General features: G+C 43.2%; 1 protein-coding gene across 2 annotated transcripts in view; it reads right to left on the reverse strand.

Annotated features, from left to right (window-relative positions):
• Positions 1-27,365, reverse strand: part of PDE1C (phosphodiesterase 1C) — a 334,640-nt gene that overhangs the window by 277,730 nt on the left and 29,545 nt on the right. For both annotated transcript variants that reach the window (XM_074150406.1, XM_074150407.1), the window contains exons 2-3: positions 8,645-8,695; positions 2,831-3,002 (exon numbers count right to left, since the gene is read on the reverse strand). In XM_074150406.1, coding sequence (XP_074006507.1) covers positions 2,831-3,002; positions 8,645-8,695 — 223 coding nt within the window. The remainder of the gene's footprint in view (positions 1-2,830; positions 3,003-8,644; positions 8,696-27,365) is intronic.

Raw genomic sequence — 27,365 nt, forward strand, 5'->3', positions numbered from 1 at the left:
AAAAAAATATAATCTGCCATTCTCCATATTCCACTGTATTTTTAAATGTAATTCAAACTGGGGACTCCCCTGCCTTTACTAGACAAATAGACTAAATGCCAGTGAGAATGAATTTTTTAAATCTATACTTCAAGTACTGCAGTAGTATAACTAGTCAAGACATAAAATTACTTAGAACGGCTCACTCAGTGCAATACTGCAAACAAGATATTACAAACTCTTTCAATTCTCTCTTTAGAAATGTATTCAACCTTTTTTTGACCAATCTTTACTTGTTCTTGGTATCTTCAGAAAAGAGATAGTAAAATAATTGCATAAGAAAATCAAGACTATCAGAATACTTTTTAATTATGGAGAGAGCATGCACTATGCTTATTTGGGGTGTAGAGGGGGGCTTGGTTTTGTTTGGGTTTTGCTTTACATTTTAGAGATGGATTATTACTGCAGGAAAAGTACGAGTGAAATGACTGAAATAATCACATTCCTCCTTTTATGTTTAAATGTGTTTCAAGCTCATATCTAGATGTTGAACAAAATCAAATATAGATCTCTTCCTAATTTTCCAAGCTACAGAACAATAAGTACTGCATAGTAGAAAACAAGATCTAATACAAGAGGTGGCAACTGGGATTTCATGCCGCTTACACGTATTCACATAAAAAGATATGCAATCACAAGGAAGTGTGACTCATTTGACACTAGAGAGACATTTTCTTTTTAACTATGCATGAAAGGGATAGTATTGCCATACACTGCTCTAACAGTGGTGAATCAAGTAGTAAGGGAGTCGCTGCATTTTACAGTCTGTTAGCAGTCACGTTCAAAAACAAGACCTCGTTCTTCTCTCTGTAAAATCACACATGCCCAACATTGCCCCACACCCAACCTGAGATTCAGCCAGCAGATTCCTAATTAAGACACACTGGACTGGATGACCTGTAAAGCACATTTCATTCCCCAAAAGGCAACAGGGTGGGAAGTTCTTCCACTGGTGTCTAGTAAACAAGAAACAAGGAAAATCCGTGTTTGCCAGGCATTCACTGGCACTCAAGACACGCCAGTCAAACTTTGTCAAGGAAGCATTTGAAGATCACTACACACATGCAACCCACCGTACAAAACATGTTCTTGCCTCCTAAGCCCCAGTTTGCACCATAACATCAACAGGATCCCAAACACCACAGTGTTATTTTCTCATGTCTTCAAACAGTAATTGCAATGTTCTCTCTTATCTTCCACTCCCCTCCCTAGTTCTTAAACACGCATGGGGCTTCCTTCCTTTATAAAACTAGACAGTTACAATTTACTTTATAACAACAATTTGTTTGTATTTCCATCTATAAAAGCCCTTCAAAATGCCACATTGTACAGTAATTTCTATACTGATGAAATACAAGGGTTCTGTAATGTTTATAAAGCCGTTTAAACTGCATTAGTGAAACTATTTTGCCAGATCGCATTTTCCAACTCATCAGTCCTTATTATGCTATATACAAGCTCACTTCTTTCAAGTCACCCCTACTCACATAATCAAATCATGCCATTCGAAACGCTGTAACATTATTTTGTCATATAAAATGGTTGAAATTATCTTTACAATGGCAATGTAAGGATTGCTGCTACCCAGAATTTGCTATGAAAAGTAAAAGCTGAGAAAGAGTGAGATCTCTTGAAATTATAGATTTTAAATATCAGCGATACAAAGTGTTTAAAAGCCATTAAATACCACAGGTCATCATAAAAGGAGAATCCAGGTTCTGAAACAGTTGTCCTGAATCATTTCGATATAAATATTAAAGAATGAAAATGGGCTATGGAACTAAAGGATTTCTTTATATAGACTGACATAAACTCGCTTAATGGTAACATCTTTTTATATGTCAAGCAGTATAAACAAGATATCTGAAATTACTATCTAATATAATGACTTAAATAAGTACCTTCTAAATAATGATTATATGAAGACCGAAATAAGTTTGTCAGACTGAGTTATAATCAAAATCATTTCAGTCAGAGAAATTTACCCAAAGCAAAAACCTTTTTACGCTTGCACACGTGTGCATTTAATATAGGAGAAAAGTAGAGCATGTTTTTTCAACAACAACAACAACAAAAAAGTTCAAAAAACACTTGGAAAAATCTACTATTTGCTTTGCATGTGCTGGGCACGCCAATTATCACATTTTGGTCAAAGATCCACTGCACACACCTAGCTTCTCTATTTTACCTCATTTTGAGAAAATTATTTTCAGAAAACATGCCTGTAAGAAACATCCGATAGCTGTACATCCACGATTAAATAAAAGAGAGGAAAACCCAGCAATAGATATAGCATGCACTTTACAACAGCAGCAATCGCTGGCTTGCAAGCCACTGGCCAGAATCCTTCTCCTTGATAAAATTAATGCTAGACAATTCTCAAGACATTACATCAACAGAGAGAGTTTTAGCTCTCACTTGCATCAATAAAGCACATCCTCTGACCTAAAGTGTATGTCTTCATCACTAAACCACTTTCAAATGAAATAATACCAACCTTCAAAGACATCTTCATATAATGAGCTGTCTTTGTTAACCATTTTGGCTAGATACAGTATTTATATCTGTTTAGTCCATAATCTTTTAAGAAGGCTAATGAGGTCTGAGAAGCGAAAGACGAGTCCAGTCAGTATTATTTATGGACCTCTTTTTTCACTCCTGTTCAGTGCAAAGATATGCCGCATTGCAGAATCTTCCAGCATTGATTTCTCCCACTGAACCCACACCGCAGACTTAATCTTAAGAAGATACCCTCTCAAGGATAAACAAAGTAAACTCGTATCTGTCAGACCTGAAAGATGTTTTCACCAACGCCTCAGGACTGTCCACTGGTGGTAGTTCATCTGCTAGGATTTCCTCAGGAGGTCTAGGGTCACTGATGATGGTCGGCTTTGGCCTTTCCTTGAGGTTGCCAGTCAGCCCACCGATAATGGTGTTCCACAAGCAGTTTTGTGATTTAGACCCTGCAAAAACAGAGAGCAAGAAGGAAAATAAATTCATAGGCTTATTGTCCAGTCTCTCTAGCAGTCTGGAAAACAAAGATGGTCTCTTATCCCTATACCTTTGCATCACCACACTTTGGGATTAAGCCTGAAAACCTGAAATAAAACTCAAAGTGGAAAGAAGCACTAATGTAATGTTAATGATCATTCCAAATCCAAGACTGTAATGCTTCTCATAAAAAGGCTCGATTACAGAACATGGAGTTTTCACATGTCAGTAAAAAACATCCTCTCCTCATTATACTTAGATTATAGCTTAGCATGTATTGCTGTGGCAGTGTTTTAAGCCAAATAACCAAGCAAAAAACAAAGTACCAAATCAATGCAATATTAATCACTGACTTCCTTAATGTTAATAGTGTTTAAATTATAAAGATATCACTGAAGGACTATTATCAGAAAACGTCTTTTCTGTGGAAACTTCAAGTTTTCTCAGTAGACATTCAAATACCAAAATATTTATATGGATGATCTTTTTACATTTATTTAGAAGTGTCACCACACCTCTTGCTTGTCATTCAGAGAACCCATCCTCATCTGTAAGTCTAGTTCCACTGACAAAATACAATTAGCATCCTGCAGTTAGATCTCCCCCTTGCCTTTGGAGAAAAGAATACGTGGCTTACACTTCATAAAGTTTAAGTATCCATTTCATATTTTCAAATATCTTCTGAATAAATTAGGCACTTCTGAAAATCCCGGTGACACTCCCATAGCGAACACCTGTGTCACATTCTAACTTTCAATTATTATAGAATACACATGAGTGAGTTAGCAGATCCAAAAAAAAAAAAGAGCAGTTAAGTACTGAAATACTAATTATTTCAGTTAAGAGACTTCCCACAACACAGGTGCATCAAGCATTAGTCTTACTGGATTCCAAAGCAGTAAAATGTACTAATTCTGCTGGTAGTGATTCTCCATGGGCTTTTTATCAATATGCAAAATGAAAAAAAAAATATTCTGACAAATGGGATATTTCTAAAGTCAGCAACTTATTTTTATAAGAGACTGTACAGGTAAAATTTTCAAATATTTTCCCAGCATTCAGAGTTTATTGTCCAGAAGAGACAATTAATAAACAAATAATGGACCTAACACATATGGATTAAAGTTGACTTTTTGTTGCAGTACACGCTAAGTACATAAGGAGAAACCAAACAGCAGAGCTGTTATCTCGTGTCTCTTGGGAACATATCTCTTAGAATCAGCAATATCTGCTGCTACAGAGAGGTGATGGCAGCCTTATTTTGCTGGTTGTCTTCAATGTCTTGTTTTCACACAGCCTAAACGGTGAAAAGACAGATCAGCAAGAATCCTTGTCTATCTTCCCTATTCCAAAGTAATTTTCAGAGTATCTCTCAGCTCAGGAAAGTTCCACGCTCATAGGCTTCTCTGCTCTTAATTGTCAGCAGCTATTTAACATGCAAGGACCGTATTTACTCACATTTACAAGTAGCTTTGTCATCCTGTGCTGGGCTCTGTGCTACAATAGCTAGAAAAATTACTCCTCACACTAACTAGTCCAAAGTAATGTCTACACAACAGCTGCAGAAACAAACATAACATCCATACACCTTTATCATTCAAGGACTTGCAATTTTATGGCAATACCAGTGTTTGTGTTCATTAGACCACCATGCAAATTTTCCAAAATTTCTTAAGTTTACTTGAATAGGTAAGAATTTTTTTTCCCATTCTGTAGGGGGATATATAAAGGATGTAAGAGTTTAAAATTATCTGATCATACAGGCCACCTCTGACAGAGCCAAAAATATTGTGACTCCCTATAGTATGTCGAGAGGATTATTTCTTTTGTAAAAGTGTGACATACTCAGCACAGTTGGAACCAGAAGTTTAGGTCTCTGTTAAGATATAGTCAACAAAGAAAAATAAGTTGCCATCCAGGCTGCACAACTAAGACAGGAGAGCAGGACATCAGCACTTGCAGAAAAAGCTGCTGTGTGCTATTAAAATCATATTTTGTGGAAAAGAGGCTCTCTGAAGCGACTTTTATAATTCTGAGGTTTCCCCCTGCAATTACTCCAAGGAATCTGCTGAGCTTGCAAAAACCACCATTTTCACCTTATTTCCTCAGCTCTAGTCTTTCTTTTATTCCACAAGCCCTCCAGCTTGTCAGGCTCAGGACAACTCCACTGTCCAGGAAAAAGACTTATTTGACTTTTTCTGCACTTACAAGTAGCTTGTTGTTTGCACTGCCACTGAAAGCCAACAGTGACAGGTTAAATAACTGCCACTGAAAACCACATAATCACTCAAATCAAACCTTTCTTTTGTTCTTTCTTTTCCTTCAAACAAAAATAATGCAAAAAATCAAGTACTTATCTCAGTGTATATATAGGGGTTTTTCCCTATGTTCTCTACACATACACCTATACCTCTCCCTCCAGCGTGGACATCCATCCCATACAGCTTTCCCCTAAGATAGGATATAGACTGCAGACCTAGATCTACTTTACTCTTCTGAAGATCAACTGTATCAAACCAGCCAATGCATGTGAATTAACCAGCTTCACTGGAGCAATGAGATGTCCATCTCTCCTAATCAGCGTTCAGCTTGCCCACAGCTATGCTCAGGTGAAGGGCATTTGGCAAATGATTTTTTATTTAAAGGGCCTGCCTGTACAGATGCCAGCTAGGAGCTTTCAGCTGCCTGAAATGCTGAGAGCTTGAAGAACTTAAATTCCCACAGCCACAATTGCTCAAAAACCGGTGGCATAGCGGGATGGGTAGAAAAATGACATAGTGAGATACCAGGCACATTAACTTTTGCTAAATAGAGTAGTAACCTCTTAAATTCAAAGTCTCCTAAATTGACTGGAATTTGACACTTGAGAGTACAGGAGATTGGGTAGCCCTACACTGGAATGAATAACACTCAATTTTCATTTCAAATCCTTGTGAATAAGTGTAAACATTTACAAAAATGCTTCTCCCTCATTTTATTGTACCCTGTCAAAGACTATTACAGCTGAGCTAGAGGCAAAAGCAAAATAGATTTAGGTATTATAATTTAAAAAACAGTACTCTGCTTAAAGAATCCACATGTGGGTGTTCAAATACCTTAATATAGCCTAAAAATATTGTTACCCTGCAAGTCTAGCTAACTGGATCACCGATAACCACACAGCTATCATTTCCCGTTGCCTCACTTAACACCAGCAGCCTTTCCCTCTTTGTTGTTCCTGAACTAAAAGGGCAACAGCTACATGCTCCAGAGAGCTGCGGACAACAGCCAGGATGGACAAGGCTCATATGGGTTTCTGTAGGTTATTTTGCATTTGGTTGTGTGCACGGGAAGTTAGATCAGGTAAATTAGGTCAGCCAAAATGGATATGGTTTGTTAAGTGTTCAATGACAGCCCCACTGCGACCCCACTGAAAGCTCTGAAGGTTTCACTGTTGACCTCAACTAGGCAGCTGTTACAGAGCAATGGAAATCTTGCTCTCTGTTGTGGAGTTAATAATTGCCTTTGAATTAATCATTTCAGTGAATGCGAAAGGCACGACCCAGGAAGGTACCCAGTCTCTGGTTTGCAACTCAGACACAAGGATAACTATTATAATCCTCTGTGACATCAGTTATGGCTTGAATCCTTGTCCTCAAATGCCGTGGCTTTTTCTGCCATTCAGTCAGAATGATTTTGAATGTTTGATTTGCACTCCGCTGTTTGTGCAATGAAACATGGTATGGTACAGTAGGTTACAGTACTCTCAGAATAAATTTGGGCATCATCTGTTTAACTCACGTTAGCATAGCACATGCCTTAGATGTTCCTCTCCCTTCATAACACAGTTCCCGTTCTAATTTTCCTTCTCTTTCCCATAGAGTTGTCGCCTTGTACTGCGCATGACCACACGGTCATCATGAATGATACCCTACAAGAAGCTAGCTCAACCTGACTCCTAGATCACTAAGTTTAACTCCTGACAGTGAAGGTCTGGTTTACACTTGGAATTATCTCCCTTCATCCCCATATTATGCCTCTGTGACTTACTTCCCAAGCAGGCTTATCTAAGTGTTCCTCTCTGCACTGCTTTTCTGCTACTGTCAAATAGCCTGTGGCCTTGATCCCACCTCCATGCTTAATCCCATGCAGCACTGGGCCATACGATGAGACCTGATAAGGGGGTATCCTGTGCTTTCATTCAGTGGATAGCCATCTGCTAGTCCATTCTCTTCCATCTAATGCCAGTCAGCCATTCGCCAGTCAGTTCTCTCCCATGTCACTTCTCCCTCTAGAAACAAGGCTTGGCTGCCTGGCTGAGAGCGAAGATTAAAGCAGGAACAGAACCTGGTTGTTCCTGGGTCTCAGACCTGCACCCTGTAGACATTCACCGAAAAGCAAGTTCTTGTGAATGTCAGAATCAGAACTGAAATGCCAGCTCAGTTCCAAATGTCATGACATTATGCTTGTCAGGTAATACTGCAGCATGAAGTCCTCGTAACCCAAATATCCAGGAATAACTAATACGTGGACTGAATCTTCCAACTCTGTACCTAGTATTCAGTAACCACAATGAACAAAAAGCGGAGTGATAAAGAACTTGAAAATGTCTGCATTTACATTCACATTTCTCTCCTCTCTGAGTTCCTTTGCCATATGCATTTTCAGGGTTGAACCGGCCACGACTGATGAATAGAGCCCCTTTTTAAACTTTATTGTCTGCAACATGAAGGAAAAGAAACCCTAAATCAGGAATAAGGAATGCCAGTACAATTTTCTCTCAGTCCTGCCCAATCTGCTCAATCACCTTGTATGTGACTACATGCAACAGATTTCATAGCCACAGATGTCCGTCTCCATTATGCACCCTAGCTACCTCTCCGAGGCATGGCATGCTCAGAGTGCCATCCTGTGACTGTGTGAAACACTGCACCACAGACGCAAATTCTTCTGTTGTTTTGATCTGCACCACCCATGATGATGGCAAAGGCCGCCTTTTAATGATGAGAAGGGGACTTTTCCCTGCTAAGTGATCACAAATCATCATGAAACTGCATGCATTATGGAAAGAATTTCCTATCTTCCTCCTCATTCTACATATTTTGTTGTGTGTGGTTTTAATAATCCATACGGTGAAAGTCATGTTTAGCTGGTGCTACATTACCAGATGCATCCCTTTGTTTTGTTCAAACTTGGGACACTTATTTCAACCCCCAAACCACACCTTTACTTCCTAACCTTCCTCTGAGATGCAAAAGGTGATGGAGGAGCTATTGGTAAGGTTTGATTACATTTTTCGTATGTTATTTCAACGACTTGACCCAAACCTCTTTGTAGCCACTGCAGTAAACTTCAGCTGGCTTTGTGACACTTATATTGTTATAACTTTTTATGCTTGAAACAATAGTAAGGTCACAAAGCCTTCCATTCTTTTAAATTTGCATCAGCTCAATTCAATAAAACTGAATTTCTGTAAGTGACTTTTTCAGCTAAGTACTACAGTTCCTCAGTTTAGTACGGTAGATGAACTGTAATAACAGGGTGGACATAATGCGAGATAAAATAACTTATTAAATGTGTTTATTTCAACAGTAGATATAGAAATCAGCCAGTTAAAATAAAAAAGGCTACTTACGGGCAAATCGTGAAAGTGGTCGTGCGTTTTTGTCACCTGCCTCGTTTGCAACTGAAAGGAGAAAATACAGAGAAATAAAAAGCATTCAATTTAAATGTTACATTAAGATTACTGATAACAGCAATTCTCATTTATATAAAGGATAGAAGATTGTTCACAGTAACAGCAGTTGGATATATATGTATAGGTATAAACACACAGATATACATATGTAATACTTTTTTAATGCCACCAAATATTACTTTGCGTGTCTGGATTTCAGAGTCAGCGGGGCATACCACAGGCACCTGCAAACATTGTCTTGTCCTACATAATAACTGAGTCATATAATTGCCCAACATTCAAGCATGAACCACTAATAGTACATAGCAGTATGTGATCACAGTCACCTTTACAAATTCCATTTTATATTGGACTGCTTTCCAAGTCCTAAATAAAACAACTTTTTTTTCCATTTGCATTAATGAGTACAGTAAGAAAAAAGTAAGATTATTCCATCTAGATAAGGAAATGTACCGGCAATTTTGGAAGACCAGAGGATCATTTAATAGCAAATTAAATGAAATTTAAGGATCTGTGCAAAGGAATCCTCTGACATTTGGAACTGTGTATAGCTATCACCTAGGATAAAAACTACCCTGTACAAATCCTGCTTTTTTCTGCCTCAGATTCATATTGGCAGAGCTCTCAACATTTCTGTGACCCAGCCGGTATGCAGTTAGGCAAGAGCATAAATGACTCTCTGAGGTTCCCACAATATTAAACTATGAAATTTAATTCTTCTGACAAGTGTTAAGGTTGTCAGTTTAAGTTTGGCTTTATTTAAGACCCATATTCAGTGTCACTTCAGCTTTGCCTACTGCCTCTCCCGTCTTTACCTGTTGATTAAAGTGGCTCCAGCACTCATTGTAGTGAACAGAGGGACTTCTTGAACAAATCATTGCCTCATGTTGCTCCCATTAGCCAGTAGATGGTGCCCTTAAAACACTGGTGCTTCTCTATCAGCCTGGGGAACTCGCTAGGTTTGCGGGAGCGGGGGCCCTGAGGTCTCCCAGGTTCTACAAGACAATCTTCCTTGGCTTAAGTCCATCACAGGTACCTGCAGCACAAGCCCCAACTAAATAAGCTCTCCCAGGACATTGCGTGTAGGGACACTGGAGTGACTGCACAGAGTTAGGCAGGTTCAGAGCAGTTCATAGTTTCAGAGTCAAATCTGACTCCGCTTGAGGGGATGGCATGGTGAAGAAGAGCAGCAGCATCCTCCATGGAGCACAGCTCAAAAGAGTTGGACACAGTGAGATCAAAAACCATGTCAGAAAACACTGCTATAGCCAACATGTAATGGTCAAGCAGCCAGGCTTTGTCTTTAACTGAGGGATGATGGCTTGGACAGGGTAGGCTGAGAGATCGCCTCCCAGACTGGTCCTCTCTGGGGCCCTAGGTATCTCTCCATATTGCAGCAGACCTTGGGCAAACTCATAACATGCACTGATGTCTAAGTTGGGTCAAGTGAACTATTAGATCAATGAGGAAAGAGGCTGCTAAGGGCCTTTTAACCGCACTATTATCTGCTTTAGACTATTTCCTCCACTCTGGTGGCAGACAACACTCCCTGGTCACCAGGGGCTTCAGGTGGACACAAGGTCTCATCTTTGTGCTACCCTCCAGCTGGATGTAGCAACACGAGCACTCCAGTCAGCATCTGTGCTTGGGCAGCCCAGCTCCCAGATTCACAGCGTCCAACACAACAGGTGCTGTTAACCCCCTCAAAAATAAGCATTTTCCAATACCAGCTCAGAGCACTGAGCTGACCTCCTCTTTTTCCTTCTGGTCACTGGGGCAATTTGTACCGGTGCCCATGGAGTTTGAGTAGAGTGCACCATCAGTGTATTCCCACACTTTGTCAGTATTGATCTGGGGAGGATGTGATGATGACTCACTGACTGTAAATGAAGTGGCTAACAGAATGCGACAGTATGAAGAGTCTCTCTCATCCCCTAACTGCAGCAGCTGTGGAAAAATTGACTGAGAAAATGATTGAGAAAAATGAGAACTCTTTGATAAACTGTCTAGGATGGAGGAAAGATCCTATTCTTCCCCTCCATGGACCCATGTTGCAGCCATTAGGAGAAGATGCCCTCCTATGAGACCGACTCAGAAGAGACAGAACACATCTTCCCCTCCATGGACCCATGTTGCAGCCATTAGGAGAAGGTGCCCTCCTATGAGACCGACTCAGAGGAGACAGAACACACTACGAGATATCCTGTGGCTCTGTGACTACGGCAAAGACATAAGTAAGTGGGATAAAAGACCTACCTCAGCCTTACAGGCACGAGTCAGTGAGTTGCAAGGTAAAGCAGATAGAAGAAAGAATTATTCCAGGAGGACTGCTGCGCCAGTCCGCAGGGGCTGGTTCTCCAGTCCAGGTAGAAAAGGTAGAAACTCATCTGCTAATTATAGATGCTAGAGGTGCCCTGCCTCCAGCAAGGAGGAGGAGAGGGACAACCGAGTTTATTGGACTGTGTGGATTCAATGGCACATCAGAGCCACAAAAGTATGAATCACAGAATCTTTTTTGTTGGAAGGGACCTTTGAGATCATCGAGTCCAACCACACACAAAAAAAAAAAACCCCAAACAAAAAACAAAAAAAAAAAAAACACAAACAAAAAAACCAAACCAAACACCAGAAACAAACCCAAAACAAAAACCACACAAAACAAACACCCACAACCACACACCACACCCACCCACAAACAGACACAAACCAACAATCTCGGGCACTAGAGCATGCCCTCAAGTGCCATGTCTACACGTTTCTTAAATACCTCCAGGGATGGCGACTCCACCACCTCCCTGGGCAGGCTGTTCCAGTGCCTGACCACCCTCTCAGTAAAGTAATTCTTCCTAATATCTAATCTAAACCTCCCCTGCCCCAACTTCAGACCATTCCCTCTGCTCCTGTCATTATTCCCTTGGGAGAAGAGGCCAACACCCACCTCTCTACACCCTCCTTTCAGGGAGTTGTAGAGGGCAACGAGGTCCCCCCTCAGCCTCCTCTTCTCCAAACTAAACATGCCCAGTTCCCTCAGCCTCTCCTCCTATGACTTGTTCTCCAGACCCCTCACCAGCTTGGTGGCTCTCCCCTGGACACTCTCCAGCAGCTCAATGTCCTTCCTGTGGTGAGGGGCCCAGAACTGAACACAGCACTCGAGGTGAGGCCTCACCAGTGCCCAGGACAGAGGCACCATCACTGCCCTGCTCCTGCTGGCCACGCTGAAGCCCTGGTGGACACTGGTGCACAGTGTACCCTATTGCCATCGAATCATAAAGGGACAGAATCTGTCACTACTTCTGGAGTGACAGGTGGGTCTCAAGAACTGACTGTACGGGAGCTTGAAGTAAGCTTAACTGGGAATAAATGGGAGAAGAACTCCATCATCACTGGCCCAGATACTCCGTGCATCCTCGGCATAGACTTTGCCAAGAGAGGGTATTTTAAAGACCCGAAATAGTCTCAGTGGGCTTTCGGTAGAGCAGCTGTAGAGACCGAGGACATCACACAGCTGTCTGCCTTACCTGGCCTTTCAGATGACCCTTCTGTGGTGGGACTGCTGAGGGTTAAAGAACAGCAGGTGCCAATTGCTACTGCCACTGTGCGTCAGCGACAGGATCGCACCAACCGAGACTCCCTGATTCCCATCCAGAACCTGATTTTTCAGCTGGGGACCCAAGGAGCCATCAGTCCGATATGGCCAGTGCGAAAGTCTGACGGAGACTAGAGATTAACAGCAAACTATCACGGCCTGAATGAAGTGTCACACCCCCACCGAGTGCTGCTGTGCCAGACATGCTAGAACTTCAGTATGAACTGGAGTCCAAGGCAGCCAAGTGCTGTGCTACAACTGGCATTGCTAATGCCTTTTTCTCGATTCCTTTGGCAGCAGAGTGCAGGCCACAGTTTGCTTTCAGCTGGAGGGGTGTCCAGTATACCTGGGACTGACTGCCCCAGGGCTGGAAACACAGCCCCACCATTTGCATGGACAGATCCAGGCTGCACTGGGGAAGGCTGGAGCTCCAGAACACCTGCAATACATTGATGACATCATCATGTGGGGTAATACAGCTGAAGAAGTTTTCAAGAAAGGTAAGAAAATAATAAGGATTCTTCTGAAAGCAGGTTTTGCCATAAAAAGAGGTAAGGTCAAGAGACTTACAGGAGACATCTGGTTCTTAGGAATTAAATGGCAAGATGGGCATCGACAGACCCCAATGGATGTGATTAACAAAATAACAGCTACGTCCCCACCGACTAACACAAAGGAAACACAAGCCTTCTTAGGCGTTGTGGGTTTCTGGAGAATGCACACTCCAGGTTCTAGTCAGATTGTGAAACCTCTCCATGAAATGACTTGAAAGAAAAATGAGTTTACGTGGGGTCCTGAGCAACGACAAGCCTTTGAGCAAATTAAACAAGAGATTGTGCGTGCAGTAGCACTTGGACCAGTCCGAACAACAGGACATTAAAAATGTGCTCTAGACTGCAGCCGGAGATAATGGCCCTACCTGGAGCCTATGGCAGAAAGGACCAGGGGAGACTCAAGGTCAACCCCTAGGATTTTGGAGTCAGGGATACAGAGGATCTGAAGCCAACTATACCCCAACTGAGAAAGAAATCTTGGCAGCATATGAAGGAGTTAGAGCTGCTTCAGAGGTAATTGGTACTGAAGTACAGCTCCTCCTGGCACCCCGATTACCAGTGCTGGGCTGGATGTTCAAGGGTAAAGCTCCTTCTACTCATCATGCCACCGATGCTACCTGGAGTAAGTGGGTTGCCTTAATCACACAGCGAGCTCGAATAGGAAACCCAAATCATCCAGGAATTGTAGAAGTGATCATAAACTGGCCCAAAGGCAGAGACTTCAGAACGCCACCAGAGGAGGTGGTAACACGTACTGAGGAGGCCCCACCATACAATGAACTCTCAGATAATGAGAAACAGTATGCACTGATCACGGACGGGTCTTGTCGTATTGTAGGAAAACACTGAAGGTCAAAAGCTGCTATATGGAGTCCTACACAATGAGTTGCAGAAGTGACTGAAGGAGAAGGTGAATCAAATCAATTTGCAGAGGTAAAAGCTATCCAGCTGGCCCTAGACATTGCTGAACAAGAAAAGTGGCCAATGCTCTATCTCTGTACTGACTCATGGATGGTGGCAAACGCTCTGTGGGGATGGTTAAAACAATGGAAGCAGAGAGAGTGCCAGCGCAAAGATAAACCCATTTGGGCTGCTGAATTGTGGCAAAATATTGCTGACTGGCTGGGGAAACTAGTCATAAAGGTACACTGTGTAGATGCCCATGTACCCATGAGTCGGGCCACTGAGGAACATCAAAACAATCAGCAAGTGGATAGGGCTGCTAAGATTTTCCAGATGGATTTGGACTGGGAACATAAAGGCAAACTATTTTTATTTGGGTGGGCCCATGACACTTCAGGTCATCAAGGAAGGGATGCAACGTACAAATGGGCCCATGACCGAGGGGTGGATTTAACCATGGACACTATTGTGCAGGTTATCCACAATTGTGAAACATGCGCCGAAATCAAGCAAGCTAAAAGGCTAAAACCTTTGCAGTACGGGAGACGATGGTTGAAATACAAGTACGGAGAGGCTTGGCAAATAGACTACATCACACTCCCTCAAACACGCCAGGGTAAGCGTTACGTGCTTACAATGGTGGAAGGAAGCACCGGATGGTTGGAAACCTCTGCCATAACCCATGCCACTGCCTGGAACACCATCCTGGGCCTTGAAAAGCAAGTCTTGTTGCTACATGGTACTCCAGAAAAAATTGAGTCAGACAATGGGACTCATTTCAAAAACAACCTTTTAAGTAACTGGGCAAAAGAACATGGCATCGAGTGGGTATATCATATCATGCACAAGCTTCTGGGGAAATTGAGCAATACAATGGACTATTGAAAACCACCCTGAAAGCAATGGGGGGGTGGAACCTTTAAAAATTGGGACAAGCATCTAGCACAAGCTACCTGGTTAGTTAACACCAGGGGATCCATCAATCGAGCTGGTCCTGCTCAATCAGAACTTTTACATACTGTAGAAGGGGATAAAGTCCCTGTGGAGCATGAAAGGAATATGTTGGGGAAAACTGTTTGGGTTTTCCTACTTCAGGCAAAGGCAAACCCATTCATTGGACTGTTCTTGCCCAAGGACCTGGATGTACTTGGTGGGTGACGCTGGAGAATGGAGAAATTCAATGTGTGCCTCAAGGAAATTTATCCCTTGGTGAAAATACTCAGTTCTGAGCTGTATGATGTTAATTGTTAAATAATACTAACATTATTCAATAAGTGTTTTTCAGGATAAAATAGTGGTGATGAAACCTGAGCTAGCTTCATCAAGTGATGTCCAGCAAACTCTTCCCATGGACATGCTACCTGTGGATATGGACCACAATGAATTTAATATAATCTTTTCTGCCCCAAGAGTCTGCTAGGATGCAAACCTGCAATTAGGAACTTAATGAGCTTTTGTGTATAAAGATAAATCATAAATAAGGGGCTGTGTGTATATATAGATTTGATGGATAAGAAGTGACAGTAATCTGAGCATGATGTAAATGGTATGGAATAAGGGGTGGAATGTCCTGGTTTGGGGTAAAACAGAACCAATTTTCTGTTCAGTAATTTTACTTTTTAGCTGGGCCTCTTCTAACTAATGAAACTCTGAAATTAACAGGATATTGCTCAGAAACTGTTCACTCTCAGGGTGATAAGACCTGATTATACCAAGGGATGGTGTGCAGAGAGGGTCTTGCTTATACTTATTGCTATAACAACCAAGGTCAGGTAACTTTGTTGGAGGGTCGGAAGCAGAGAAGCATAGAGGGGTCACACCTGCAGGGAGGAGCGAGCAGGAGAGGTGACCCAAGCCTGACCAACAGGGGACTCCATCCCATCTGCATCACGCTCAGTATAAAAGCTGAGGGATCAAAGAGTCAACTCTCTTTCTTTAATGGCCAATGTCTGAGGAGGACCCTGTCTGTTCATCTGCCTTGGATCCCAATCCGAGCATTCCTGACTCCAGATCTGGAATCCAGCTCCTGTCCGTCACCAAGTGTAGTCTGGGACTTTCCCTGTGATCGTCATCCTCGGAGCTTGATACAGTTTTATATATACTGTATACTTTTATTTTAATTTTCTTATTTATTATTTCATTATTTATTAATATTTTCATTGAAGTAGTTTAGTTCTTTTCTAAACCCATAAATCTCTTATCTCTTCCTCTCCTCTCTTTGAAGAGAGCCAATCCAGCCAAAACCACGACAACAGGCTTGTTTTCGGTTGTCAGCACTTTCCAGACATCAGATGGTGTCATCTACAGAGTAACGCCCTTCCATCTGGCATACAGCCACGAGGAGCAAAGACACAGGTAGAACAGCAAAGCAATGAGTAGGACAGAAAGCACTGGGGATACTGAACACGCATTACTAGCAAGATTCCTGGTACCACTAAGCAACTAACTGCTGGCTGGGAGTTCCTTGGGACCAATGAGGCGTGTGAGTAGGCAAGATCTCAGGTTGGTTTAGCCCTGCAATCAAAAGGGATTCAGAGGCAAAGAGCATTTCTGCATTTGCTCTGTGTGAAAATCTTAGAAGATTTTACTTGATGCAGTTTTTACTGTGGAAATTCTGCAAATATATCCCACAGTTGTCTTGCAGGAGTTTTTGGAGATACAAAGAATTAACCTATGTATGTGACATATGTAAATGAGAAAATACTTTTTCTCCAGATGGCCTGAAATCTTCTCCACCGTGTGTTTATTTAAGTTAATTAGTAGTAATAAGCTTTTGGGAGAAAGCAGGTATGAATTAATGAAGCTGGAGAAAGAAGCTGAATCCCTGAGAGAGCAAGTCACAACACACAACAAAGATGATTTCTGGTATTTCCAAAGATTTCCTGTACTGCTGTCTTTTCAGATATGTTTATTCTCCAGGTGCACTCTACGCTTGTACACTGAAGTCTAGGCTGATTTTTGTCTCTGATTAGATAAAGCTAGCAGCATGCAGATATTTACTTCAATATCCTAAGTGCGTGGGACCTTCTTCAGTTTCCATCCCACCAATTTTAATTTTTATTTTTTCAATACTAAACCATGCACATTTGAAGTTATTTTCCATTCTAACCTGGAAGCAAATAAATCTTGGTGAAGGGTATAGAAACATGCAGGTAACTTGTAAGTAACTTCTCTTCCTTCAGAAAGACAGCCGTGACAAGCAGGAGACATTGGTCTGCATCACCCCCAAGAGCAAAACATTCACGTGCTGTCAGTGCTCTCTTGTCCAAGTAGACAACAAAATACCAAGCCTAGCCAAATTTCTTCCATTTCAAAAGTATTATGTTGTATCAAAACTGCCTGGAAATCTCAAGAGGCCCTCACTGCAATTATAAAAATATCTTCCTAAGCATGATCGGTTCTTTGATTAACATGGATCACTCCTGTGCAAGTTCACAGCGTACCCACTTCATGGGCAGATTTCATTTTTTAATGGCCTTGTTAAACTATTTCCTACAGCTTGCCACCTTTTTCTACAGAAGGTATTGATTTCACCAGTACGCCCCCTCAGCCAATTTAGCTTTCAAAGATCCTTTGTCAAACTTCTAGTACAATGCAAAGAAAAATATACCATTTTGTAGTATTGACTCATCAAGACTGACAGACAATAGCTCATCATCTTTTTTTTCCCATTAAGCAGCTGAGAGGCTGAAAAAAGAAAGTCAGGTATTTTTTACCCACCAGTAAACACATTCTTTCAAGAACACTTCTTTTTTTTTTTAATCAGCCAAAGGGCAGATGAGCTTAACTATTTATTTCATACTGCTAGTAAATTTGACAGTGTTAAGAAAAGTACTTTAGATAAGGTGAGAACACAGATATGTAGATAAATTTCCATTGAACATACAATCTGAATTAAAAAAAGGAATTAAGGAATTTTGTTTATCTTTTCTTTCTTTTCCCCTTCAATGCCACATATTTTGAATAGCATTCCTGTAAAAAAAAAATCTCTGGATTGCCCTAACATATCATCTCCTGGTAATCTTTTCCCTTAAAACTCAGGAGAATAAAAGAAAGTAGTGTAACTGCTGAGACAACTGTGTCTGTTTTCTTTTTACAGGCAAATCAAAGTAAGATCATCTCAGAGAACTCCAGCAGTTTTTATTCCCAAAGACTGCAATGCCATTAGACATTTTATAAAGTTATTACACTTGATCTTTAAAGTAGCTTGGTTTTTTATGCTTACCCATCTAATATTACGAGACTTTGCCAGAACTCGATTGCAGTGTCGGTTATGACCTATCATTTAATTTGTGTCAATTTATATCCATCTATTCTTGCACCACCAATCTCTTTAAGCTGAAGTATTTCTTTTTTTCTGGTGTTTAATCCTCCTCTGACTTGGGTACAGAAAGACTGAATTTCTCCCTTCCACCATCATTTTGTGTACTAAACACACCATGATCATCTAGTTTTGCCTTACAGAGCAGGCATCTTCATATCCCCTCCCCATCTTTACTGAACCTCTTCAGTGTCAATTCATTTTCTCACGGGTACTGTATGCAAACATTAAGAGGCCTTATTCTTGCCTGGTCACACATTAGTTGTGTGCTGTGACATCCCCCTCATCCAACTAACAGACCCTCAGATCGTAGCATAAGTTTTTGTTATTAACGCCTTATCTGCGTGATCTTTCACTCCGTACTACTTGTTGTTACCCCCATCCTCCAGGTCACGCGGACCTTACTGTGAGATGCTGCGAGACCTCCCCCTGTACTGGCAACGCTTTGTGCCATCAGCAGCTATTATCAGCACTTTCCTTTTTTCATCTGTCACAGTCATTAACAAAAATCCTACACAAGATCAATCCCACACAGGGATCTGAAGCACAACAGTACCAAAGGAAAGCTTTCTGGGTGGCTTTCTGACCCATTCAGAACTTAAGGTTCCTCACAAGAAAACCAAGGGGATTTTGAGTCCAATAAGGAGATCAGAAAAGTCTCAGACCATGAGAATAATGCCTCATAATGAGGCAAATTCTGCTTCTGAGAGTTTTTATCCACCACTGTGTAAACGGCAAGGAACTGTGCAGCCAGTGCACACGTTACTGAGCCAGAGATTATTCAGGCCCCTCCAGAGTCAACCACCCAAAAAGTTTTCCAGTGTGTTGAATCCCAGTACCATGCAGGAAATGCTGGCAACGTAGTATGATTTGAAGTGCTCATGCTGTAAACATCAACACTACAGGCAGTATAAACACACTGTAAAATAAACCAGTAGGGTCACAAAGTTACAAGAATATGCATCAACCTTTTGCCGATCAAAAATACTGGATGACTTGACTATCTCTCTGGACTTAAGCTTGTAATTAGTTACTACAATTAAGTAATAAATCAATTACACGGATGGAAAAGGCACAATATGCATCTCTTGCATATACCCCGAAGACCACAGAACACATTCAAAACAAGAGCTATGTTTCAAAATGCTTCTGGAAGGCAGTCCGTAATCTTCACTTACAAGCAATAACCAAGAGGCAAACGCAATCCAGCATGTCCTGAAATAACTCCTAACGGATTTTTGTTGCTGCTGCTTGCCTGGCAATGACATTGTACACCAAACATTGTCCTTCTTCATTAACCAGGAGAGGAACACCGTACACAACTGATGATTCATTTTTCCTATGAAAGGATCCTTACGCTGTAGGTTGTTTGCATCTGTGATTGATGGGAAAGCTGCTTCTGCAGCAGAAAACACTTTGTGCCCTCAGACAACTGAAGATCGTTGCTGCGTCTCTCTGAAGGGACTCTGACTCCATGTATAGATCTCCAAGCTTCTGCATCTCATCGACAGCCACAGAAATGCTTTCAGAAGGACAAGGTGTAACCAGGGGAAATGTAACAGACAAACAGGAGCAAAATATCTATGTGAAAAGAAGCAGATCCATTCAATACTCTATTGAGCACCAGCCAAATTGTATTTTGAGGCAGAGATGCAAGCATTGAACTTGCAAACTCTCATCCTGTTGGCACCTGAAGGCTAGAGGGAACCCGATGCTGGGCTTTGGAGATGAAAGAAAATTGGAGCAAACACCAGCAACTGCCTGGACCAAAATCACCTTCCATGCATGAAGGTCCATGCTGAACATACTCCTAACCTCAAAACTGAGGCGCAATCTTGTGTAAATTATTCAAGCTATTAATTTATATTCTGTAGACTGAATATTCCCCAGCTCTCCAAGTTCACAGAACAAATGGCTCTGGTCACACAAACTCCAGCCTCCTCTCCTTCCCATCCTCTGCCATGCCAGTCTTCAGAGGAGTACAAAGAGCACAGCCCCTTTGCCTCCCTGGCCATACACAGATAGACATGGCTCTGGCACAACCAGTGACCAACAACATGTGATGGAGCCATAATTGCTTGCTAAGAGCCTGGAAATGGCTACCAGAAAAGTTGTCAATCAGGAGGTGAGGGAAAAGAAACCCTATAGATAGATAAAACTTACCCACTGCAAGATGATGAAGCTGCCTTAACTTTTGGGTTCTGGAGTATGACTTTTTTTTTTTTTAGCCTGGAAATCTCCAGGCTGATTTTCTACATTTAGCTGAGATTTCTTACTTCTAGTACCTCTGACAGACCGGCCCTTGTAGCAAACCCACTCACATCTTTCTCCTGAGGGTAAATATACATCTGGAAAGCTTGGTCTAGTTCATATATTTCTGTCACTGAATCTAAGACAGATAGATGGAAGCCATAAACCATGCGATTTTTAGAACAGGATTCTGCCCATGTGGGCTACCATGACTTTTAGCTCACTTCCATGAGAAAATACATCATCTAAACAATAGTATAGTGACCAGATATGTAAAAGTGGTATCAGAAGTGGTAGCAAGACAGTATCCTGACTGGTATACCCTTGCCCACCAGCAATTCTCTGATTTTGAGCTTCTTCACCCGCTCCTCCATTGCTCATCATGCTCCCCTCAACTTGTAGCACTTGACTGGAAGTGCGGCCATTGCTCCACTGCTTGGCCTGTGCTCCCACTGCTACTTTCTGTACCTCTGCTCTGCCACACTGCAAGGGATGTTTTCGCAAGCTAAACTGAAGAACACATCAGCCTATGCCGCTGTATGGTATTATTCCTCCCCGGGTGCAGGACCCTACACTTGCCCTTGTTGAACTTCATTAGGTTTCTCTCCACCCAACTCTCCAGCCCGTCCAGGTCTCGCTGAATGGTGGCACAGCCTTCTGGTGTGTCAGCCACCCCTCCCAGTGTTGTGTCTTCAGCAAACTTGCTGAGGGTACACTCTGTCCCCTCATCCAGGTCATTGATGAATATATTGACCAAGACTGGACCCAGTACTGACCCCTGGGGAACACCACTAGTTACAGGCCTCCAACTGGGCTCTGCACTGCTGATCACAGCCCTCTGAGCTCTGCCACTCAGCCAGTTCTCCATCCACCTCACTGTCCACTCATCAAACCCACACTTCCTAGGCTTACCTATGACGATGTTATGGGAGACAGTGTCAAAAGCCTTGCTGAATCAAGGTAGACAATGTCCACTGCTCTCCCTTCAACCACCCAGACATTCCACCGTAGTAGAAGGCTACCAGGTTGGTAGCCTTGGTGAATCCATGCTGACCACTCCTGATGACCTTCTTTTCTTCCACGTGCTTAGAGATGACATTCAGGATGAGCGGTTCCATCACTTTTCCAGGGATGGAGGTGAGGCAGACTGGCCTGGAGATTCCTGGATCCTCTTTCTTGCCCTTTTTGAAGACTGGTGTGACATTGGCTTTCCTCCAGTCCTCAGGCACTTCGCCTGTTCCCCAGGACCTTTCAAAGAGGATGGAGAGCAGCTTCACGATGACATCTGCCAGTTCCCTCAGCACCGGACGCATCCCATCAGGGCCCATGGATCTGTGGGTGTCAAGTTTGTTTAAATGATCTCTAAGTCAATCCTCCATGCTTGAGGAAGAGTCTTCCTTGCTCCAGGCTCTCTCTCCTACCTCCAGGGTCTGGGGTTCCTGAGGGCTGGCCTTAGCAGTAAAGACTGAAGTAAAGAAGGCATTCAGTAACTCTGCCTTCTCTGCATCCTCCGTCACCATCTTCTGTCTTTCAACAGCAGGCCCACATTTTCCCTAATTTTCCTTTTACTGGTGATGTACTTAAAGAAGCCCTTCTTACTGTCCTTGACATCCCTCTCCAGGTTTAATTCCAAGCGGGCCCTAGCCTTCCTCGTTGCACCCCTGCATACTCTGACAACACTGGCAGTGGCCAGTCCCTTTTTCCACATTCCCCAAACTTCCTTCTTCCATCCGAGTTTTTCCAGAAGCTCCTTGCTCACCCGTGCAGGTTTCCTGCCTCCTTTGCCCAACTTCTTGCTCCTAGGGATGACAGATCTTGAGTGGTGTTTAAATATTAACAAGCTCTCTTGCACCCCACTTCCTTCTAGAGCCTTATCCCATGGAATTCCTTGATGTTGGTCTTTGAAGAGGCCGAAGTCAGCTCTCCTGAAGTTCAGGATTGTAATTCTACTTTTTGGCCTGCTTCTTCCATGCAGGATCCTGAACTCCACCATCTCATGGTCACTGCAGCCAAGGCTACCCCTGACCTTCACATCCCCAACCAGACTTTCTGCACAAGGTCCAGCAGAGCACCTCTCCTCGTTGGTCCATCCACCACCTGTGTCAAGAAGTCATCATCGATGCTGTGCAGAAATCTCTGGGACTGTGCATGCCTGGCTGTGTTGTCTTTCCAGCAAATGTTAGGGAAGTTGAAGTCCCCTGTGAGAACCAGGGCCTGTGATCATGAGGCTATTTCCAGCTGGCTGTAGAAGGCCTCATCGACTTCCTCTTCCTGATCTGGTGTTTCCCATATTAGCCTGCTCCTTAATTCTTACCCATAAGCTCTCAATACATTCTTCATCCATCCCTAGGCAGAGCTTGATACATTCCAATTGCTCTCTCACACAGAGAGCAACTCCACCACCATGCCCTGCTGGCCTTTCTTAAAAAGTATGTAGCCATCCATGACAGCATTCCAGTCATGGGGGCTATCCCACCATGTCTCTGTAATTGCAATGAGGTCATGGCCCTGCGACCGCACACAGATCTCTAGTTCTTCCTGTTTATTCCCTATGCTGCGTGTGTTGGTGTGTGGGTATCCCTGGAGAAGAGCAAGAAGATCCACCACAGCCATTCACACCCGTGAGGTGGTTGGCCTTCTGGATCTCATCTTGGGAGAACAGACCAGAGGAGCCCTGACAGGTGGTCATGCTCAATGCTGCAGAGGAAGGCAAAAAAACCCCGGGGAGCAGTGCCAATCTGCCCCGAGGGAAAATTCCTTCCTGACCCCAGTGCTGGCGATCGGCTGTTCCCTGAGCATGTGAGCAAGACCTGCCTCCTCACCCCACAGGCTGGTCATGCCTCCCAGGTGATACCCAAGCCCTATTCTCCCTCAACCTGGAGCCATCTCAGGGGCTTCTGAGAATGGCCACACGCCCCCCTCCTAATCGACCCTGGGGGCAAGAATCCTTCCCGTGCCTGTCAGGACACCAGTGGGTGCTCCAAAGCACTAGGACCTCTTGCAACATCTCTGCATCCCATTTCTTACGGCTGCTGCCCCTGGCTCTGAGGGGATGAAGATGGCGAGCTCTGCAGTGCTCCTCCAGAAGGCACTCCCTTGCTCTTTTCACTGCTATCCAGCTGAAAAAACCTGATAGCCTCCAGGTATCCAGGCACCTCCAGGGGTTGATGGTTCTTCTCATCTCCTGAGGACCTTGGGTCTGGTCCCCAAAGGATAAAGCAGGATTCCCATCCATCAGATGGGCTTTGAATGTGGCCCTGCTAGGAGCTGGCGTTGCAGCACCTCCAGCAACCTCAGGAACCTCCAGCAGCCTCATCCAGCTCCCAGTCTTCCTCCCTAAGTCCCCTCCAAGTAATTCCACCAGCTCCTCAAGGACTTCCTCTCAGATGTCTTTGGGCTGCCCCCAGGCCAGCTATGGCAGCAGGACACAGGAGGATGCCCCCTTTATCTTGCTTGGGGCATTGTGACTGCTGCGTTGCCAGGTGGTGGCACTGTGACATGGGGGTGACAGGGTCCCCCCTGCACAGCCCCGCCTGCCGCCCCTCCGCCCAGCATCCTTCGGAGGACGGCCTTTGGGATGCTGGCCCCAAGGCAGGCCCTGTGCCCAGGGGGCGGTCCCTGCCTTTGGTGGCCACGCACTGGGCACAGCTGCTGGACGTGCCTGATGCGTCCTCTGCCACTCGGCTCCCAAGGACATATTTGGTGCTCTTACTCTTCTCTCGGGCCAAGGCAGAAACCAACCCTACAGCCCAGAGACCACCTCTATTAGCCATTCCCTCACTGAGTCAGAGCTAACGTCCATGAGGCCACGCAGTGAGGAGGACCAGGGATTTGATCCGGATGGACACAAACCCTTTTCCTGGGGCATAAGGGGGGTGATTTTGGCAGCTGCAGCCCGGAGGAAAGCCCAAGTGCAACCAGAGCCCTAGGTTGGCATGGACGGTGCCAGCAGACCACGGATATAACACAGGCTTTGAAAAACAAGTGAGCGGAGGTTACACCGGTGTGGTGGAAAGGTTGGTCATTCTCGGACCTAAAACATTTGGATCCGTGCCCAAAGCACAGCCAGGCAAACTACAACTCTTCTACAACTCTCTCTACAACTGGGAAAATAGCCCGTTGCTGCTATCGCTGTCACATCCCCTTGTCCCGCTGAAACCAAGCTGTGCAGCTCCTCTGTTAAACACACCCATTGGCCGTGTTTATACGGGACACAAAACACGCTTCAGCCACAGGGTAAAACTTTCAGAGCTCATTTGTGACTTGTTATTTGCCTACCTCACTTTGTGGGAAGATGTTATCTAAAACCCTGGCAAGTCTCTTTTTTCCTGTAAGATTTAGTATTTAGATATTAGGAGGAAATTCTTTCCTGTGAGGGTGGTGAAGCACTGGAACAGGTTGCCCAGAGAAGCTGTGGCTGCCCCATCCCTGGAGGGGTTCAAGGCCAGGTTGGATGGGGCTTGGAGCAATCTGGTCTGGTGGGAGGTGCCCCCAGGGCAGGGGGGTTGGAACCAGGTGATCTTTAAGGTCCCTTCCAACTCTAACCATTCTATGATTCTACGATTTTGAGTACTGAAAGAGTAAGGGAGACACTATTCTTGTCATTTTGTACGCTGACACCCACTCTCTTCTGTCAGAGCTTCAGCTGGTAGGGAGGACGGGGGCCATAGAACTATAATACGAGATAGAGCTTTGTCTGCCTCATGGATGCCGTGAAGTCCAGAATATGATGTGGACGAGAAAACCTACATTCCTTGAACAATGCTGTTCTGCAATTTAAATTCAAAAGACCTGACCATGAACTTCACTGTTTCATTTGTTTAATGATATCAAGGCATGAAGGGTGGACTCTGAGAGACATGTTAAGGGGGCTTTCTCTGCTCACTAGCCTGCTGGAGTCCAGATCCACAAGTCACGTCCAGCAGATCCAGCCCTCCACTGGCTGGCTGAACTATGCTATTCTAATTAAGAATGTGAACAGAGGAAAAACAGCAGTTTTTCCCATTTTGGTGGAATTTGACAGAATGTAAATTAAAGATGCTTTTTCAAAGTTGCACAGCAGTTTAGCAATTGGATTTCAAAAGGGTATTTTGGCAGTTGGAGAAATTACACTGCCAATAGGGCTGTTTAGAAAAAACAGAGGGGTTTTGAGGAAGATGTGTCAAGGGCTCTACAAAAATATTTTTAAACATGTGGATGTTTCCCATGGAAGGTACTGATTTTTGTTTGAAAGCTAAGGCTCTTTCAGCTTGGGCACCTTTTAGTTTTACAATTAAAACAGTATTTCTCAGAGGAAACAGGGACTTAACAAATTAAGTTGAAAGCTCAGATGCCTATTTAAAAATATCTTTAAGGAAAATGTACAATCAGGCCATACGTAGGCAATTGCATTAGTCCTTAAGTTAATCCCAGACAACTACCACTTCACAAGGAAGCTATCTGCTTGGTTGTTTGATTTACACCTCGCATCTAAGGCTCTGACTGAATTCTACCACCACCTTTAAGACATCTGTTTTACCCATGCTTTTATCATAGAATCATAGAATCACAGAATGGTTAGAGTTGGAAGGGACCTTAAAGATCATTGAGTTCCAACCCCCCTGCCATGGACAGGGACACCTCCCACTAACAGCAGGTTGCTCAAAGCCCCATCCAGCCTGGCCTTGAACACTTCTAGGGATGGGGCATATTTATTTATACATGGGGCATATTTATATCATTTATGCTTCATAAAATGAGCTTGTGTGTTACCAACTCCAAGTCAGTACCATTTCTTTTGATAAAAATAACCCATTGTGATGTCTGCGTAATCATAGTTCAATTATACCACCACTTACATACAGTTCTGTAACAATATTTGTGTAGTGGTTCTGATATAATAGAGCTTCTTTATGTAATAGTTAATATTAACACTCTTCAATAAGTAAAAAACACATAGATCAATATACTTTTCCAGGGGAAAAACATTTTAAAGACTCCACATTAGTATAAATAAAAAGGCAAAAACCTTCAAAGTCTGTAGGAAGATTCAGAAATGTTTCTTTACAAGACGGTTTGCATCCACTCAAGTCAACTGGAGGGAAGATCTGAATAAAGCCTTCTCCCACCTTCCTCTGACCATTCACCAAGATCCAGTGCTTAGCACTGTTTACAAAGAGTTTTCACTGAGACTGGATCAACTGTCAGATGCTACGATTATTTATAAACTCAAGCTCCCAGTCTCTCCTGTCATCTCCACATCCACTTTTCCCCTTCCTAATAATGCATGAATCATAATCAGAAATTACTCTCCAATCCATTAACAAACTAAGCATAGCACAGACTCACAGAAGTACACAGATGACTATCATTATCTGCCTTAATATTAGAGGGATCAGCACTGTAAAAATATCTGCAGTTAGCAAATATTCCATTTATTAGCATTTTCATTCCAGTACACACATTATGAAACAGCGTTACTGTGGTAGGAGGAAACCAGAAAGGAAGACTGCTTTGCCACTGTATTAATACCTTATTTGTAGGGCAATAATCCTGTGGTCTACAGATTCTCAGACTGGTTCATTGAAAAAAAAAAAAAGTATATGGCTTTATAAGGTTTGCAGTATTGCGTCAAAAATCATAGAATAGAATCATAGAATCATTCAGGTTGGAAAAGACCCTTGGGATCATTGAGTCCAACCATCTACCCTACTCTACAAAGTTTTTCCCTACACCATATCCCCCAACACCACATCTAAACGACTCTTAAACTCATCCAAGGATGGTGACTCAACCACCTCCCTGGGCAGCCTCTTCCAGTGTCTGATCACTCTTTCTGTGAAGAACTTCTCCCTAATGTCTAGTCTAAACCTACCCTGTTGCAATTGGAAGCCATTCCCTCTTGTTCTATCGCTATTTGCTTGTGAGAAGAGACCGGCACCAACCTCTCTGCAATGTCCTTTCAAGTAGTTGTAGAAAGTGATGAGGCCTCCCCTCAGCCTCCTCTTCCTCAAACTAAACAGTCCCAGTTATTAAAATGCCACGGACATTGTAGCGAATACAGTG

The sequence above is a fragment of the Numenius arquata genome, chromosome 7 (genome assembly GCF_964106895.1).
Source record: "Numenius arquata chromosome 7, bNumArq3.hap1.1, whole genome shotgun sequence".
Lineage (NCBI taxonomy): Eukaryota > Metazoa > Chordata > Aves > Charadriiformes > Scolopacidae > Numenius > Numenius arquata.